The sequence below is a fragment of the Paralichthys olivaceus genome, chromosome 4 (genome assembly GCF_024713975.1).
Source record: "Paralichthys olivaceus isolate ysfri-2021 chromosome 4, ASM2471397v2, whole genome shotgun sequence".
Classification (NCBI taxonomy): domain Eukaryota; kingdom Metazoa; phylum Chordata; class Actinopteri; order Pleuronectiformes; family Paralichthyidae; genus Paralichthys; species Paralichthys olivaceus.
The window spans coordinates 21040094-21058420 of NC_091096.1; the positions used below are offsets into that span (position 1 = coordinate 21040094).

General features: G+C 40.1%; 1 protein-coding gene across 1 annotated transcript in view; it reads right to left on the reverse strand.

Moving 5' to 3' along the window:
- Positions 1–7683: 7683 nt before the first annotated feature.
- Positions 7684–18327, reverse strand: part of galnt9 (polypeptide N-acetylgalactosaminyltransferase 9) — a 93002-nt gene continuing 82358 nt past the window's right edge. The window contains exons 9-11 of the mRNA XM_069524181.1: positions 17978–18073; positions 8864–9031; positions 7684–8673 (exon numbers count right to left, since the gene is read on the reverse strand). Coding sequence (XP_069380282.1) covers positions 8527–8673; positions 8864–9031; positions 17978–18073 — 411 coding nt within the window. The 3' untranslated portion in view covers positions 7684–8526. The remainder of the gene's footprint in view (positions 8674–8863; positions 9032–17977; positions 18074–18327) is intronic.

Here is an 18327-nt window from a genome sequence, read left to right on the forward strand (position 1 = left end):
CAGAGCAGAAAACACACTGGGGGGGAACTCTGGTGGGATAACACTGCAGAAACAGTTCAGTGGATGAGGAAACCTTGCTGTGGCAAATAACCTCTAATGCTGCTGTGGGGTAATGCATTCCCCCTCAAGTCACTGTGCTGTTTTGGGAAATAGCACCATTAAAGTCATCACTGTCTATGATGTGGAAAGAACACAGGGATGTGGGAGCAGTGAAAAGACTGGCTGACCTTGATGGAGCTTATTAGCATAAAGCAGCCCTTTGGGCCCCTCATTGGGTGGTTGTGTAAATGTAGTCAGCTCCGCAAGCTGTTTCCCTTAACCTTGTATTATACAAACCTAAAGAATAAAGACAGGATTAGGCTATAGTGCTGTCATGTTCACTGCTAACTGTATCTACTGTTCTCAGCTGTAGAGTAACACGTTATGCACAATACCATGGTTGTATCTAATGACAAAATAGTAAAATTATTTTACTTTTTACCACTTTTTTGATACGAGTCAAATGTTTATTCCTTATTATTCTGATTCAAGTAAAACATACTACTTTAAAATGCTGTTGGGTTTTGAAGGCAAAGAAATTGATTGGTGAATTTGGTATTTAAAGCTGCAATGACTGATTTATTTTCTGGCTAATTTAAAAGAGAAATGAATAAATATTCATGTCCAGTATTCCATTTTTTTAGGCTTTAATTTTACTCCAGAGAAAAACACATCAGTCTCTTGAGCTGCTATCAGACTCTGTATATTCACTAGTTGGTGTAAAGTTATGTGCTTGTTGCTGCAGCTGGAAAACATCAATGATATATATATATATAAGACGATAAAATATCTGCAGGGCCCAGGCTGAGGGGAACTACAGTCTGGTGATAGTATTCATCCATATCTTGTAAGAATGATGTACGAGTATAAGTATTAGGGCCACATTGAAGAAAAAAATTAGTAGTTTTCAAGAATAAAGTTAGAAGAAAAAAAATGCAATTTTACAAAATCAGGCTACTTGTTATGTTGGAGGGGGAATATCAGAAGATTAACCTGCATTTAAATGAAGAATGTGGAGCTTCTTGTTAAGATATACTTTGGTAAAGGTCTCACAAATAAAACAATACTCATGGCTCATCAGTACTACATTACCATAACTACTTTGAAAAGATTGTACAAGAAACTATATGTATTCTGAGGAAAGAACCACTTCCACTTTGGAGGAAACTGCCATTGTTGTGGAGGAGGAAACATTTGGTAATTGGATTCTTTCAATTATGACTTTATTCTCAAAATCCCAATTTATTTTCTCCAACACCAATTCTCCATCAAATGATGGACTCTTACGTTTTCTCTGTTCTCTTCCATGTTTGGGCTGGTTTGTTTTTGTACCTGCCTCTTTTCTGTGAGTGTGGCTGCTGGCTGGGCATGACCACTGGTTCCTCTCAAACGTAGCTGCTGCGCGTATTGACTTCTTTTGTACCCAGTGTTGTCCATGCTTCAGCTTGCTTTTTGTCTGTTTAGGATTATCCAATTCGTTTCACAAACACTGTTTTATTTATTATTTATCTCAGTTTTTTAAGATCACAGCAGGAGATTGTCCACGTCATCTTTCCTTGTTCACATCTTTGTCTTGTATGTGTATGGCTCTTCTTTCATCCTAGAGCTATTTTTATTCTTTTTGTATTTCAGTTTTCTGTCTGTCACATATTGGAAGAATCATCAATACGCCCACTCGCTCGTGGTGAATCCTGTTTGGACATTTGTTTTCTCACACACAGCCCCTCAGGATAATTTCAGGAGATTATACGTGTGAGTTCAGTGCATGTCTGATAGTTTCATTAACAGCTGCCATTAAATGAAAACTTTGCCATCTTGTGAACAGTGTTTTCTCATGATTTATGTTGCTGCTTTACACCATCCAACAGCAGTGAGGATTTTAGGACTGGCTTGGTCGTAAATGTTTAAAGCTGTGGGTATATTTGTGTTGATGTTGGAATCAGAGAAGAGTTGCCGATCATTACAGCAGAGAATTAATATTTATTTGGCCAGATGCTTCCAACTTTGCATCTTGAATAAAAACTCGTCAGACTTTAGACGTAGACATTCAGACCTATAGATAAACTATCAGTGATGATCAGATATCTGTGATGATGTATCTTCTGGGCTTATACACTGTAGGATATAGATTATTTAACTGGGGTCTGATGCCAGTGAATGCAATTTATGCTGTCTTTATGATCCTATAAAAAGATAGAACATTTTATAATAACAGCAATTCTACAAGCAAGAGAGTCCTCCACTAACTGTCTATCATAATAAATGAAGCCCACTAAACAGGTCAAACTTGTTTCTCTATTCCTTTGCCAAATCAAGGCCTGAGGGCATCTTCAGAAACTTTTTGGTTTACAGTAGTTATTTTGAACCCTGGAGCTATTTCTCCCTCAGTCTGGCTTGTTTGAGTATCATGGACAGCTGCAGCCCAAACCAACAGGGAGACTCTGCAGGTTTTCCAAACCAATCTGGAGCTACAGAAAGCACAGATATCAATATATAGATTTGTAACTAAACAAATATAAAAGTATAGTAGTTTTTATATGGCCCTTTCAGAGGAAACAGGTCATTGTGTGTGGATGCTGCAGTTCAGCCACGAAAAATGGTCAACAATTTCTCACTTTGCTGAAAATCTCAAACATGCCATATGTGAACACACACATGCACGTGCACACACATCCTCCCACATGAACACATCCCTGTGCTGCCTATATACCTCTATCTTGGAGGCAGAGGAACATTGGGCCTAATTGTGTCTTGGAGCTACTGTGCTGCTCATCTCTGGAGATCTCATTATAAGATCCACAAGCTGTTCAGGCACGTACCCATTTCTCCTCACTCTCTCATCCCTTCAGCTTGTATGGCATAACTGTCGAAAATCTCATCGCCCCTGTGCAGTATTGACAGAATAAAGCAATTATTGTTGATTAGGAACATGCACTGTGCACCTAAAGAGAAGCGTATAGAGACAAAGAGATAAACTGCTCGGCGAGGTGTTTGATCTCACCGTTAGCTGTCAATAGTGAGTGTCTAGTTAGTGCGTCTGATCCGAGCCATGAGAGCACAAGTCTTAGGAAAGTTTTGTCCATCTGACAGCAGATGTGGCAGACGGAGTGGCCAAAGCATTTAGCTCGGGTGCCCTCTGTATTCTCCTTTTCATCCACCAGTTCAGCATCTTCAGAAGTTTCATTTTGATTATCATTTGTGGACGTACTCAGTTGCCTCTTTTCTTCTGCACCTGCCAAATCAGGACCAACCCAAGCATGTACAACTTTTCACAAACTTGCAGCGTGTAAAAAAAACATTATTACAGCAGGAAACTAAACTGCTCAGATCTTGGTTCCATCAGAATATAGCAGCTACATTAGCACTTGGTACGTATGTGGGTGAAGCAGTTACTGGAGTATTTACATGTATTTTCTGACTTTCAGAGAGTCAGACGAATAGGTGACACTCATCCACAGACCTGGAGCTGGGAGGGAATTAGCTTAGCATAGCATGAAAACTGAGATCCTCTCCAGGCCCACTCAGGTTGACTCTGGTGGATGCTCAGGTTGACAATGGAAGGAACTATGAGAGGAATAAATTATGTTAAAAAAACGTAATTACGAGTGAGATTGATTAAATCGTCCTGCCCAGACAGGTGCCACAAAATTAACAGGATAGAGGAGCAGTCTGTCAAACAGACACATTTGTCCATGCCCACATTATCCAGAGAAGAGGTCTAATCAGAAAACACCAGTGTGGCAGTTTCACTTTCTTTTAAGTTATTTTTTTCCGTTTCATTAGCTATATTACCTAACCACACAGGAGCTGAAGCCAACAGATGACCCAGACAGGTTGCCAGTCTATCTGACAGAGAGCACCAACACATTCATGATCTCTCAAACCTAAGGGCAATTTATGCTGCTTTCAGACATAAACTGAGCTCTGAACATTTTCCTGAAATCATCCCCAGGGGCTCTGTGGCTTGGACGGGGTGGTGATGACGTATGAAACACAGAATGGATGTGAAACAGAAAAAAACAATGAAGAATACAAAGATCTGAGGATGAAAAATGTGCCATACACGTAGAGGACGCCGGCAAAGATGTCAACTTGGTAAGACAAGATCTTTTGGTGTTAAAGTGCTGTAAACTTTCTGTGGAATTTATACTTCATTTCCCACCTGCAGCACGTAGGTACCTCCAAAGTTGTCTCAGACTTTGAATTCATATCAAAACTGAAATATATAAAGGATCATATGAGGGTTTAGACTTTAAAAGATTTTCAGTGTAAAACCATTCCCTATATGATTTTAACACAGGCTGGTTAATGGTAAGGAAACAGATCCAGGATCTTGCTCTAGAGCACTTCTGTAGAGACCAAATCTGAGACCACTTTGTCCCAGTACCCAACGGTTCCCTGTTTTAATTTGCTATCCTTCCCGGGCCAAGCCTCTGTGGTGGTGCTTTAATACTCACACAAGTTTATTTGAGTGCTCTTTAATATTTTGTGTCTTCACAGATGGCACACTGTTAAAACTAATTTCCTGTAATGTAAGCGAACACTGGCCGTCTCAGATGGGGACAATATTAAAGAGGTGAAATATTGTCTAGAGAAATGATCACTTTATCTCATAAGGGCTCATAAAGTGTGTGACATTAAACTGTGCAGGAGTGACCCAGTCACAGTCCTCATAAAGGCTGGCTGTCATCCAGACCACAGGAAAATATGTGTTTTTTAAAATCCTTATTACCAAAGGGTTATTTAGATTTTGTTAAAGCAAAAAAATTGAGGTATTTTTCCTTTTATAAAGCATAAAAGAACCTGTTTTTTTTGTGTATATTGTTGGATCCAAACCTCTGAAGATCACTTATACATTTTTCTGTACGGTGAATTCGATTTCTATACATTGTGTGTGTGTGTTTCAAACTTTGCTCATTAAAACTTGTAAACTTTTTGGCTTATTGAGCTGCCTACCTGTTCAGATCTCTGTGCTTTCCAAACCGACAGTAATTGCTGTCAGCTTCTCTGCAGATAAATAAACCTGCGATTGCTCTCCTGGCTCCCTCACGGTTATGAATATGTGCAAACAGTATCCGTCCGTGGCGGTCTGGGGAATTAGCATTGGTTTGGTCTCCAAATGGAAATGCTGCCTTTTGCAACAATTCTATGAGATGCTGTTGAAAGCACCGTCCCCCCTGCAATCTCCTTCACAGCCGCACCCCCTCTGCCCGCAGCTGTCTGAATAATGAAGTCACCTCTCCCTCTTGGCCACGGCCCAGGCGTAAAAACAGTATTGTCAGCATCACAATGAGAAAGACAGAGGGGTCCCTGCTTGGGAGACAGATGCGGTGTCCTTGTCCATCTAACGCCTCCAACCTCCAACACCTCCCCCCTGCCTCCCCCATGTGACACATACCTTACCGCCATCCTCCCATCACTCAGTGTCATCCTGTCATCCAGGAAAAGTAAAACCTCTAATGCTGGTTAACCTTCCCTTTCACCTCAGGCGATGAGCTCAGTGGCGATTGTCTGACGCTCAGGCATCCAGCGCTAATACACACATGCTCACATTCTGTGTACATGCAGGTGTAACCCAACACAGTGTATGACACACTATCCTTAATCTCTTAATGCTAATTCACAGCCGTGCCTTCACAAGATAATCCACCCAAAATGTATTTGGTTTATACTGTTTTGTGTCTTCACACAGAACGGAGGCTTAGATTCAAAGAATGACTTTGAATCTAACATGATAAAAGCATCTACACTGTGAAATTGCAAAATACTTAATTATAAATCTACAAAGTGATTTATTTTTTGCAGACTTAAAAAATAGATTTTAGGTTAAATACAATTACTTTACAATTGGAACTCATGCATTCAGAAACAATATAAATACAATTAAAGCACATAGAGTACATGCTGTAGCTCTCTGTCTGTACTCCGCTTCCCGGGAGGCTGCTGTAAAGCGACTCAGCAGGTGAGGCTCCGCGGCACAGAGCTGCAGCCCACTGAATCCATTCATTCTGTCAGGTGGGGTAACATTATTCTGCAGGTGTTAAGTCCGAGGAAACCCATATTGCTCCAATGATAATTTCCCAGTTCAGCCAATTTCCTGACACGGGGCCATGAGACATTGCACTGTGCGTGGCACTGTGTTTGTAAACCTTGTAGGAGACTAGAATAAGATATTACTTTGGGAGGGCTGGAGTGGTCTTCGTTCGGAGGATACAGATGATGCCTTGCTTATATGAAATGATTAGAGGCAAAGGAGCATGACGGGTGGCGAGAGCAGGCAATCTCTCAGGGTAAACCAGCTGGAAACCAAATTAAAATGGGCCTTTGGAACATGCAGGTCCGACAGCATGGCTAGCCCCAGTCAAGAAAAGGACTTTTCAATTTCCATTGCATCCTAAAATGTGCGGTATATCTGGACTTGAGGATGGTGGAAAAATAGATTGGACACAGAGGGAAACTGCCTGTGAACACAACAAATGGGTTCAGTGCTTTCAGGATAGGCAGCACTTTTCATCCTCTATCCTGCTTCAGTGTGATGTCTGTGTAAAGTCATTTCCATATTTTGTTCTCACAACTAATGAGGATATCTGCAGTTGCTATTACACCTGTTTCAAAGAGCGTGTTTTGGTGCTGATAACATTAAAAATGACAGTGTTCCATTTAAGTGAGCTACTTCCAGGATCCTGTTGTCGTGTACACAGGTTCACTGTCTGAGACATCTTTAACAATATTGTTGTCGTGCTTCTTAAGCTATAAACTAAATATACAGGTTATTATGACAGCGGTGACAGATTTAACACTTAAAACAGACAATGTTAGATAAAACCAGGTTGTCACTTTTGCCAGATGATATAACGGCTGATACTGAGTTATTCAATGCTCATTAATTTAAGGTAGCATTAGTCACTTTTGTTGGAATCAATAGCCATCAAGAAATAAAGTTGTCCAGAAAACTCACTAACCTGTGCTCTCACTGCACATGACTGGAGTCTTCAGCAGGAGAAACATACACCGCAGAAGCAGAGATGATCCACAAGATATAGAGCGAGTCACAGAAATTTCGGCTTCTAGCAGTCTCTTAGCAAGTTCATGTATCTTTATCAATTAGCTCCACGACATGTTTGAAAACACCATCTCCGGCTCACGTTCTGATGTTCCTTTTAAAGTACTCTTTCATTGGGCTGCTTATTGGACATCCATGACTTACAAAAGACTGTGCATGTCTGTTTAACATACTACATACTCAAGTTAACAACATCAAAAGCTCAAATCATTCTTCCAAAACTGTCACATTTTTATGAGAAAAACTGAGAGAAACTAAAAACCTAACTTAAAGACGTAAAAGTAAAAAGTTTCTTTGTGAGTGTAATTACCAGAAAGCTTTGTGGGCTTTCTGAAGACCAGCTACCAGTGGGCGTTTGGAACAATTACAGTGCTCAGGGCCAGAAACCTGATGGAGGCTTCAGGTGGTTGGTGAGTGTCTGCACAACAAAAGACAGACGATTGTACTGGTGTTGTTAGCAACTGGCTTTACAAAAGAAAACATAATAGCTTTTATGTAACACAGCAAAGTCTTTCAGAGAGCAGAAAAAATAACAGAATTCTTTGAATTAATGACTGAAGTAAAGACGTAAAGAGAGGTGGTTCATCATAAAAATGATTTTATTACCCTAATTGTTATCAGAGGACGGATATCAATATTTCACTTTTTACAATATATTACTGTCATTGGACTGTTTTTATACATTGTTTTATATATTAATAACTTTCAAATAATTTGTACATGCTTTTTTGGGGGACTGACATTCCCTGGTCAGATGAAGCAGAAAAATGAGAAAAAAGGCACATGATTGCTCCGGTCCGCAGTGAGCAACACAGTCCAAAGAAACAAAGAACTGTCGTGGTTTGTGTGAGTGACGGTGAAACGCCTCCAGATCTGATGATGGGCAGCCCCTCTGAAGCCTCTTACATGACTTGCCAAGGCAGCACAATATGTCCAAAGCAATTTTCCAAATCACAGCCCAAAATAATCACTGTGATGTGGCAATGGACGGCAATTACATCTTTTGATTTGCTCAGATGCACTCAGAAAAAAAGACACACACACACACTTTCTCTGTCTATCTCTCTCATCTGTAGTTTTACAGTAAAAACAAAAGTATCACAAGGACTTTGAACCACCTTCAGGGGCGGCACTCAGGTGTTTCCTTACTCTGTTCTATACATGTGGCTGAATGTCAGGATCGTGGGCCGTCTCAAACAGTGCAGCTCGATGTAAGGTCTCTGTGAACACACAGCTTCGTGGAACACAAGAATTGATCATATTCTTCTTTCCGTGGCCTGAGGGAAGCTCAGTGTGTGCGGTGCAGTCTGTGGTGTGAAATATAACTCACTAGCACCAGCAGTCCCTGCTCCTCTCCTCTCTGTTTGAGCTCCAAATGCAACTTGAAACAGTGCCCAAGCTGTCTCAGAGGTTCTTCTCTGGCTTCAGTGCCTGGGATGCTTAATCCAGTTTCGTATCATCCACTTCTGACCAGAGCATCTCTGGACCACCAGGCGAAGGCCAAAGTTGGCATCTTTGGACATTTCTACCTCCAAGCATCGACCAGTGTCCCTGCTGATGATCGGACCATTCTGCAACACGGAAACGAGAAAATGTGACCAAAAACCTTGAGAACAAACAGATGGCGCATACAGAGTTTAACTCCAATATTGTAATGTCTGTTGCTCTGGCAGTTAACAGACATTCAGTTGCATGTGCCACATGTGACGTTACAGAATTTATGACCACCCTGAAAAGGGCAGTGTGAAATGTATTCTTTACCTGTGTGAAGTCCCACAGCCTCTGGGAAACTCTTGAAACTGCATCACATTTTTTCAGACTGGGAGAGCGTCCTCTGCCGTCATCAACCAGGCATTTGGTGTCAGGCAAGAAGGTGGTCGACCCCAGGGGTCCAAGCTGGAGAAGCCCCTCAGTCGAGTAGCGGGCCAGCTGCAAGACAGAGATAACCAAGGTGTTTCGCTGTTGGACTCAAGCACTGTAGCAGGAATCACAGCTTCCAAAACACATGCATGCCTTTTTTTTTGGAGAGCGCTCCAATATCTGTGGAAAACATGAGTTGTAAATGTGCTTCAGTGTGAAAACTGAATGTGTTGCACAGTAATGACGTTCAGCTGCTCTGCCTCACAGAGACAAAAACTTAAAAAGCAGAGTAAAAAAAATTCAGGCTGATTGGAAAACTGCAAAACAGACAGAAAAGTTTAATGCTGTTATAATTTATTTTATACCGTTTTAAGCTAATTATTTTAAAGAAAAAAGTAATTGACATTGGATCTATAGGATAATACAAAGAAAGTGCAGATACTGCACTTTAGTGGAAAATGCTGTATCTTCCTGTATCATCAAAATGTCTTCTTTCAGCTTCACTGACCATTGGAATTAGTTTGTTAATGAAAATAAAGTTTAGTTTGATCCTTTACAGCCTGCGTCTTCATCTTCTATACATCACTTACAATTAAATCAAAGTGAAACATTTGTATAATACATTTTAATCTGTATTTTTATGGTAGAATAGTTGCAGCAACCATTCCAAGAATATTCCAGTGCAGAGCAGAAGTTGGATGGTTATATGGGAGGTCTAGGCAAATGCTAGGTGCTCCATCCATCCAAAAGGGCACCAGAAATAAAGAAAGTTCAAAATTAACTTTGACTATTTTACATATATGTCACAATAACATAACCACACAACTTATTATAGGCCCTTTTTGTGGGTTTCCTGCATGATCACACTAGATGAATGTTTAACTAGAATTGCTCATCTAGTGCCATCAAAGTGGCTGCTGATGAAAGTAGTTTCTCTGAGGTTAAACTCATTAGAACCTAAATGTGTTTTGGAGAAAGAACATCATGACTGTTAATCATGTGGTCTGACAACAGTTGTCTAAATTGTGGTTCAATAATACTTTTATTTGTCTTCACTGGTTTCTTTGATATTATATTTTGTGAAATACTTACATGGTTTTTATACTTAGTTTTATGTCATTTGTTTCTTACTGTTTTTATTTTGTGAACGTATTATAAGACATTAAGTAATTTAGGATTGGTGTAGAAAGGCAAGTGTCTATGAAGGAAGGTGCACCTGCTAAATACTTGCCTATAGGACACCAAATTGGTGAGGGCCAGCTCTGCATGGGAACCACAGTGCAGATCTCATTCATGCCACAACATTTCCCCAAACCAAAACTTGATCCCTCACCGTTTAATCCTGCACATAAAGGCTCTGCAACGATACGGATCTATTACGTAAGGATACGGTAGAGATAACATTTAATATTTATGGATGTGATCCCCTCTGAAAAACGAGAGGCCAAAGATAAAGACAGATAGAGACAATATGACAGCAGCTGCTTTGAGGGGGAGCACACACACACGCACACACACAGACACGCACGCACGCACACACACACAGACACGCATGCACACACACACAGACACGCACGCACGCACGCACGCACGCACGCACACACACACACACACACACACACACACACACACACACACACACACACACACACACACACACACACACGCACACACACACACACACACAGTCCTGGAGGAATCAGTGTCACAGAGTGTCGGTGAACCCAGACTGTTAGGAACAATGTGTCTTCCAATGTTCATTGATGTGAAAATATGTTGTTACATCTTCTGCCTCAGTCTGATTACTCTTCTATCTTTACAAACAGACTTTCTGAAGGTTTAGAAAACGAACAAGACGATTACAAGGACATTTTCACACCCACTATAAAAGCAGGCCCTTGTGACAATCATGTCTACAAACCTGTAAGTTAAAATTTCACCTGCAATACTGTGAAAACATATTGTTGTGTTGTACTGTTGTACTTAAACTTTGTGTTCAAGTACCTTCCTGAATCAAACATAACAAAGGTTTCTGAGGCATGTATAGAAAAAACTTGCTGTGTGGGTGTTGCTCTTTGTGAAAACAAAATATAATCCAATGTTTTGCTGGAGAAAACCACTTGGAACAAATAAGAAAACAATGATGCTCTACTTTGTTTGTAACTCAAGGTTCACTGGAGCTGGTCGGGGTGAGCATGGAGATGATGGTAAGAATATATCTTTAAACTAAGGAATGGCAAAGACTTAGCTGAACATATATATCTATATCTATAGATATAGATATAGATATATCTTTATATATATATGGCAGCCTAAAAGGCATCATAGAAGAAGAAACTGTGATTTATCAGTGGAGTAAAATATGGCTAAACTAAACTGGACACAAGGAAACCCCATATAATCCCCATTAATCCTGTTTACAGTTCAGTCAGGCAGCCTTTTATACGCTAATACATTTAGAATGGGACCACAACAAATAATTACGGTGAGGAAATGATTCTGCCAAGCCAATTAACCTGTGCCATTAGACGCTCCATTGATTTCCTGCCATCGTAAAAGTTATCGTAAAAGCCACTTTGGAGGTCGAGCTAATCACAAGTTTCTTAATTAGCTCATTAATGGTGCAACGCTGTGACAATATAAATATAAGATGGAGTCTTTGTACTTTGCATTGGGGTTCTAACACGTTCATAATCTTAAAAAGTGGAGACCTTGCCTCTCGGGGTCTCTGACTAAAACAAGAGGCTGGTGAATCAGTGTGGGATCAGGGATGTTGTTCCCTTAACCACCGCCTCTGTAACTGCAGTCCAGCTTTTCCCAGTAAGAAATCCCTTCAGTGTTAATCATTCAGAAAGATTTTACCAGGAGCCACATTATCCACAGAGGTCTCCTCCTCTCCAAAACAAACAGATCAGGTGATTAAACCTGGTAATAACACTGAATGAAGCAGTTTCACATTAAAACTCATCCTGGAGGGGCTTCTAACTGAGCTGCTGCTAATGGTTGCCCTGCTTGTTTCTGTGATAACTTATGATCCGCACGTTCAGGAGGCTTTTCACCAGGAGTCAGAACATCTGCAGTAGTGTTTGCTCAGCTTGAGTCTCTTATGACTCATACGTCCGATGACTAAATTCCTTTCAGTTAAAATATATAGTTTGGTGTCTTTTCCAGGATTTCATGTCTTGTTAAACATTTATTTTTAAAAATTCTTCAAATCTCTTGTGAAGATACTTTTATTCATGCGGATGATTTGTTTTGATGCCTGATATTGGTTTACCAAAGTCCTAGGTCCACAAAATAGTGAAATATATGTATGAAATAATAGATGAATGGGAAATAACTGTCAAAAACTGTAATTTTGGGTATAAAAGTTGCCTGTCACCATACTTTCACTAAATGTTAGAGGGGCTTGGACGAAGATGACTGAATAATGACATCATACTACATATCAAGCTCCATTGGAACTGTAATTGTAATCTTTGCCAGTCTCTTCTTTTTAACTTTTTCTCACATTCTGTCTATCCAATAAAAACAGAGGTGTTTCATAGTGATGGGTATATAAGTGCTGACTGGTTGGTATCGCAACAAAGACAGGTGGACAAACTAATCCCCTAATTGTGTGAAGGTAGCAACAGATGACGCATGTGCCACTCTTTCCTTACAGGCTCGTAACTCCTGTTCTGATTGACGTAAGCTCTTTCAGAAAGATGCAAATGAGAGCTGAGACTCTATAGATTCTGCATTTGTGGGTTGTATTTTATGCTGAGATATTGATAAAGATTTATAAATATTGATTTTTACACACAGCTGCGTTCTTATACCCACGATACGTTATTAGAATCCACACAAATCTAAAATGTATTGATTAAAGTGGCGTAAAACTGGATAAATTCAGTTTGGACCAATTAAATTCGCTCATGAATGGGCCTTGATAAAAATTATGGATTTTTTTAGAACTGAAATTGGAATGAAAGTATACAACTCGACAAAAATAACAACATAGCTCTTGTCTTTGTATATGTAGCATTTTAGAAAAGTTACATATTATACCTTGAAGAGGCCCCTTAGCATAAGTGGTGCAGAGGTTGTCCATCAGCATCATGTACACTTGAGTGCACCACACATAGCAGGGAGAGAACTCAATAAAGAGAGCACTGTAGGTCTGAGTGTGAGCCTTAGGGCAATAGATACTGTGTTTTTACCTCTACCCAGCTCGTTTCGCACTGCTGCACATACATGAGCCAACAAAGAAGACGCATCATTCATTTTAAAAACCAGCTGCTTAGTGTGCATGTGTATGTAAACAGAGAATTAATCCTGCTACACAAAACCATGCTTTCACTGCATTATACTATTGAACAAAGGTGAGACATTAGGCATGATTTAGATTTCCACTGCAGGCAGAAAGAGCCTCATTCCTCAAAGGCACAATAAAGATTTATTCTGGCCAATTATATTTCTCAATAAGTAAAAAGAGCATTGGTAAAGAGGAATGCAAAATCACAATGCCCCATGAAATTGAATTTGTCCTGCTCATAGTAATGTCAGTCATCATTGTAATGTAATGATACAAGGGCACAAAATTCATCTCCATTTGTTTATTTTTCCTGCGGATGAGGCTTAAAGGAGTCAGTGAAGCTGGACCCCCATAGACTTTCACTGGAGGAGAACAGAGGAGAAACTGGGGAACCACTATCGTCCTCATAATACTCCCTCGATATGACAGATGACTGAAGAACATACTCACCAGCAGGAGAAGCAGTAGGGAAAGGTGACTAATGTAAGAAAATAATGAGGCATGAACAGTATTTGCATGAGTCGTCTTACGGATTGACTTTTGTTTCACGGCACAAAAAGGAGAATAAGAACAAAAACAGGACATTAAGCTCCCGCCCACAAAGCCTTTTGTCCTGGTATCTATTTAAGTAAAGGTTATACTGAGTGCACAGTCTTTTTTTTCAGCATCATCCAGCTCCATACTCACATAATTAGCTTCTCTCACCTGGGAATGGCCCAGTTTTCCACTGTTCCCCTGTTTGAGTGGCTGTATATTATTGTCATTATTTTTTTATTGAGCAAGTGAAAACATTTAAATGCTTTTAAAATAAAAGCTAAACAAGAAGCAGTTGGGAGATATGTTCTGTGTTATACTGAACTACGAAGATCTCATATATATCAGTATCCAGTAAAATCTATTCTGCAAAATATAATATATACTATTTTATTCATCTGAATTACCAAAGAAGTCTTTGTAAGGCTCTGACGTAATTTGCGATTTGAATTTTTCTCTCTGTATAGATATGGCATGTAATAAAAACATAGATCATTAAGTTATTCTTAATCTGAAAGTGGAAAAGAGTTTCATGAGTTATGACTGTTTGGGTGAATAATGGTAAAATGATTCTTCCTCATTTAATTGTATTTTTTGTTTATTAAAGTATATCATAGGAAAACAGAAATATCACAAAGTGGAAAAAGTTGAAAAGGTGAAGAGGTGATGTTGTTATAAGTTGGTTGCAATTCTGACAACATGTTTCTGGAGAAGTAAATCTTTATGGAGGCGTTGAGGTAAACAAACAAGCCCAGCACCATGTTGCAGCATGAAAAGATCATATGAAAAGATTTGTTGTGTTTTTCCCTGCCAGAATCAATGTGTTGTTAACAACTCAAGTTTTTCAGGTCTTCATGAATCTGCACATTTTAGAGGCTGAGACTTGACTTCAACATTACATCATTGTCAGTGGTTAGATTTAATATTTAGTGACAAGTGCTAACATCCATCTGCAGTATAACGAGTGCATATTAACAACAGTCATCAAACTTAATAGTTGGCATCAAAGTCACTTAAATCATGTAAAGCCAGGCTTTGGATCGACTTTAAATCAGTTTTTGTCATATATAGTCACACCTGTTTATATGATCCATTGAGAAATGTATTTTATCATACCTGATTCAGTGCTACTACTCCACTCATCATCATCACTGTCACTTAGAGATGGTTTACACAACTAGCTCAAGCACATTACTAGTGGATGAACTGACTGCCTTCATTTTTATTCACTGCTGTAATTATCTGTGTCATTGTTTTTGGTGTCATATTGTTCCGATATACACTGCTCAAATAAATAAGTTAACACTTGAATCACACTCCAGATCTTAACGAATGAATTATTCAAGTTGGAAATCTTTACTAATTGCTGAGTAAATTGTTGAGAACAAAATTAAGTAAATACAGTCAATGGAAACCAAAAGCATTAACTCCACTGATTACAAACGTGAAATTAATCAATGTGCAATTACCATCGCAATAATCTGTACACTCTGCACTTCAAACACACATACCTACCTCTACTCTGCATTTTTTTACATTTTTATTTCATTTTGTAAAGAATTACTTGCACTATTTTATAGATCTCTTCTTCTTTTTCTTTTAATACTATTTTATTTTATAATATTTGTATGCTGGGAGATTGAAAATAAAGTAAGAATTTCATTACATGCTGTAAACTGTGTTTATCTGCTGTGTACATGACAATAAACATCTTGAATCTTGAATTGAGTGCTGGACTCAAAACCCAAAACACAGGCGTCAACGTGAATTTCATCATAGCACCTCATAATGTGACTCAGTGCTGTGTATGGCCTCCACGTGCCAGTATGCACCCTAGACAACGTCTGGGCATGGTTCTGATGAGGCGGCAGATGGTGTCCTGGGGGATCTCCTCCCAGACCTGGATCAGGGCATCAGTGAGCTCCTGGACAGTCTGTGGCGCTACTTGGCGGCGTCTGATACACCGATACATAACGTCCCATAGGAGCTCATTGGATTTAGGTCAGGGGTCAGTCATCCAGGAACTGCCTACACACTCTGGCCACATGAGGCCGGGCATTGTCCTGCACCAGGAGGAACCCAGGGCCCACTGCACCAGCGTAAGGTCTGACAATCTCTCTGAGGATTTCATTCTGGTACCTAACAGCAGTCAGGCTACCGTTGGCTATGACATGGAGGTCTGTGCAACCCTCCAAGGAAATGCCTCCCCAGACCATCCCTGACCCCCCACCAAACTGGTCATGCCGGATGATGTTACAGGCAGCATAACGTTCACCACGGCATCTAAAAAACTATTTCACGCCAGTCACATGTGCTCAGTGTGAACTGGCTCTCATCTGTGAAGAGAACTGGGCGCCAGAGGCAGACTTGCCAATTCTAGTGTTCTCTTGTGAATGCCAATCGAGCTGCACTGTACTGGACTGTGAGCTCAGGTCTCACTAGAGGTCATTGAGCCATCACGCCACCTCCATGGAGTCTGTTTCTGACAGTTTGGTCAGAAACATGCACACCTGTAGCCTGCTGGAGGTCATTTTGTAGGACTCTGGTAATGCTCCTCCTCACACAAAGGAGCAGATACCAGTCCTGCTGCTGGTTTGATGCCCTTCTTCGCCCCTGTCCAGCTCTCCTTGTGAAATAGCCGGCCTCCTAGCTTGAGACTGTGCTGGTAGACACAGCAAACCTTCTTGCAACCACACGTATGGATGTGTCTTCCAGGAGCTGCTGGACTACCTGTGCAACCTGATCGGGCTGCAGATACCGCCTCATGCTACCAGTAGTGACAAGGACACTATAAGAACACAAAACTAGAGAAGAATCAGTCAGGCAGAATAAGGAGAGAGCAACTGTCTGTGACCACCACATGTGAAACCATTCCCTTTTTGCTTTTGCCTTCATTGCACCTGTTGTCAGTTTCATTCAATTAATTCACAATCACTTGTGCTTCCTAAATGGACAGATTGATGTCCCTGAAGTTTAACTGACTTGGTGCTATACTGTAACGATTATTTTTGAGCATAGTTCTATTCTATTCTTAGTCTTAGTATTTATCTGTACTAATGCCACTGTAATAACATAACATTATCTTATCTTATATTTACAGAAGTTCTATAGTCCCAGGCTCTGTTCATTCAACTTTGAAAATGCTGATATGAGTTTGTTAAATGTTAAATGAACATGTTGACTGATGCGTCACATTTTTAAATAAGTGCTAATGTATTATCACTGTGCATTAATAATCTGATCTCATATTCTCCAGCTTTAAAACCCTGAATCTGTTTTGAATCTTTAGTGACTCCAGGAGGATTAAGTGCTTATTAAATGAGACAGTACAGAGGCAATTAAGAGGCAGCTCTGTCAGGCTGCTCTCTGAATGAAAAGAGGTTCTATCGTCTATGTTTTCTATTTTCAAAACCGAGACCCCTCAAAAATGATCTTTTAGTAAGCTATGTGTGTTCTGTGTACTTACTCCGTGCTTACACCAGGCATCAGAGAAACATTCCAATGCCGTGCATGTCCTGTACTTACGGCAGAATTCAAATTTAAGATGACTTTGACTGTACGTTCCGGTTCTCTGAGTCACATTAAATGGTAAATGGTTGTATTCATATAGCGCTTTTCTAGTCTTGATGACCACTCAAAGCGCTTTACACTACAGATTTGCCATTCACACACACATTCATACAGTTCATCTATTAGCAGCACTTTTTTTTGTTCTATGGGGCAATTCGGGGTTCAACATCTTGCCCAGGACACTTTGGCATGCAGATGAGAAGACTGGGGATCGAATTTCCGACCTTATAGTTGGAGGATGACCATCATGCCAGTTAGCTTGACATGTGCTCTGTTGGTTGTTGGCTGATGATAAGATTTATAGACAAAGTAATACATATGTCAATGAATGATGGATGGATGGATGAATGGATGGATGGGAAACTTGTGAAAGTGTAAGGCTGCCTTAAGTCTGACATTATACCCTTTCTTCATCCATGATTATCTATATCTCTGGATGTTGTCCTGAATGTTGTGCTTCTTTTGAGGTATAGATTATGCATCCTCACTGAATCCACACACATGTCTATTTCCATTTATATAGCTCCTGAAGATATACAGTGACACAAGAATTAAATTGGGTGTGATGAACACAGCTGTTGACATGAACAAACAGTCTATGAGTGTGGTCTGACCTGGGAGGACATGCCATGGCAGGGGTAGAGGATAGCTTTGTCGTCGTCCTCAGAGCCCTGGTCCAGGCAGTATCCACTGGCCTTGCTGTTCCTCACCTGAAAGACGACACAGAGACACTGTCACTAAAAGACACAAACACTGCTGATGTCTGTGCACGGCCATGAGGGTGTTGCTATCAAAAGAGGCATTTTAATGTCAATGTCAATTACTGTTGCACATCAGTGGTGTAAGTTTGATAAAAGAGTGACTTCACCACATGAAACAATTAATTAGCATGGCTTTTAAAAGAAAAGAAGTCCTGTGATGATCAATCCAATCAGAGAAAACTCGGGGGGAAAGATCTGAATTT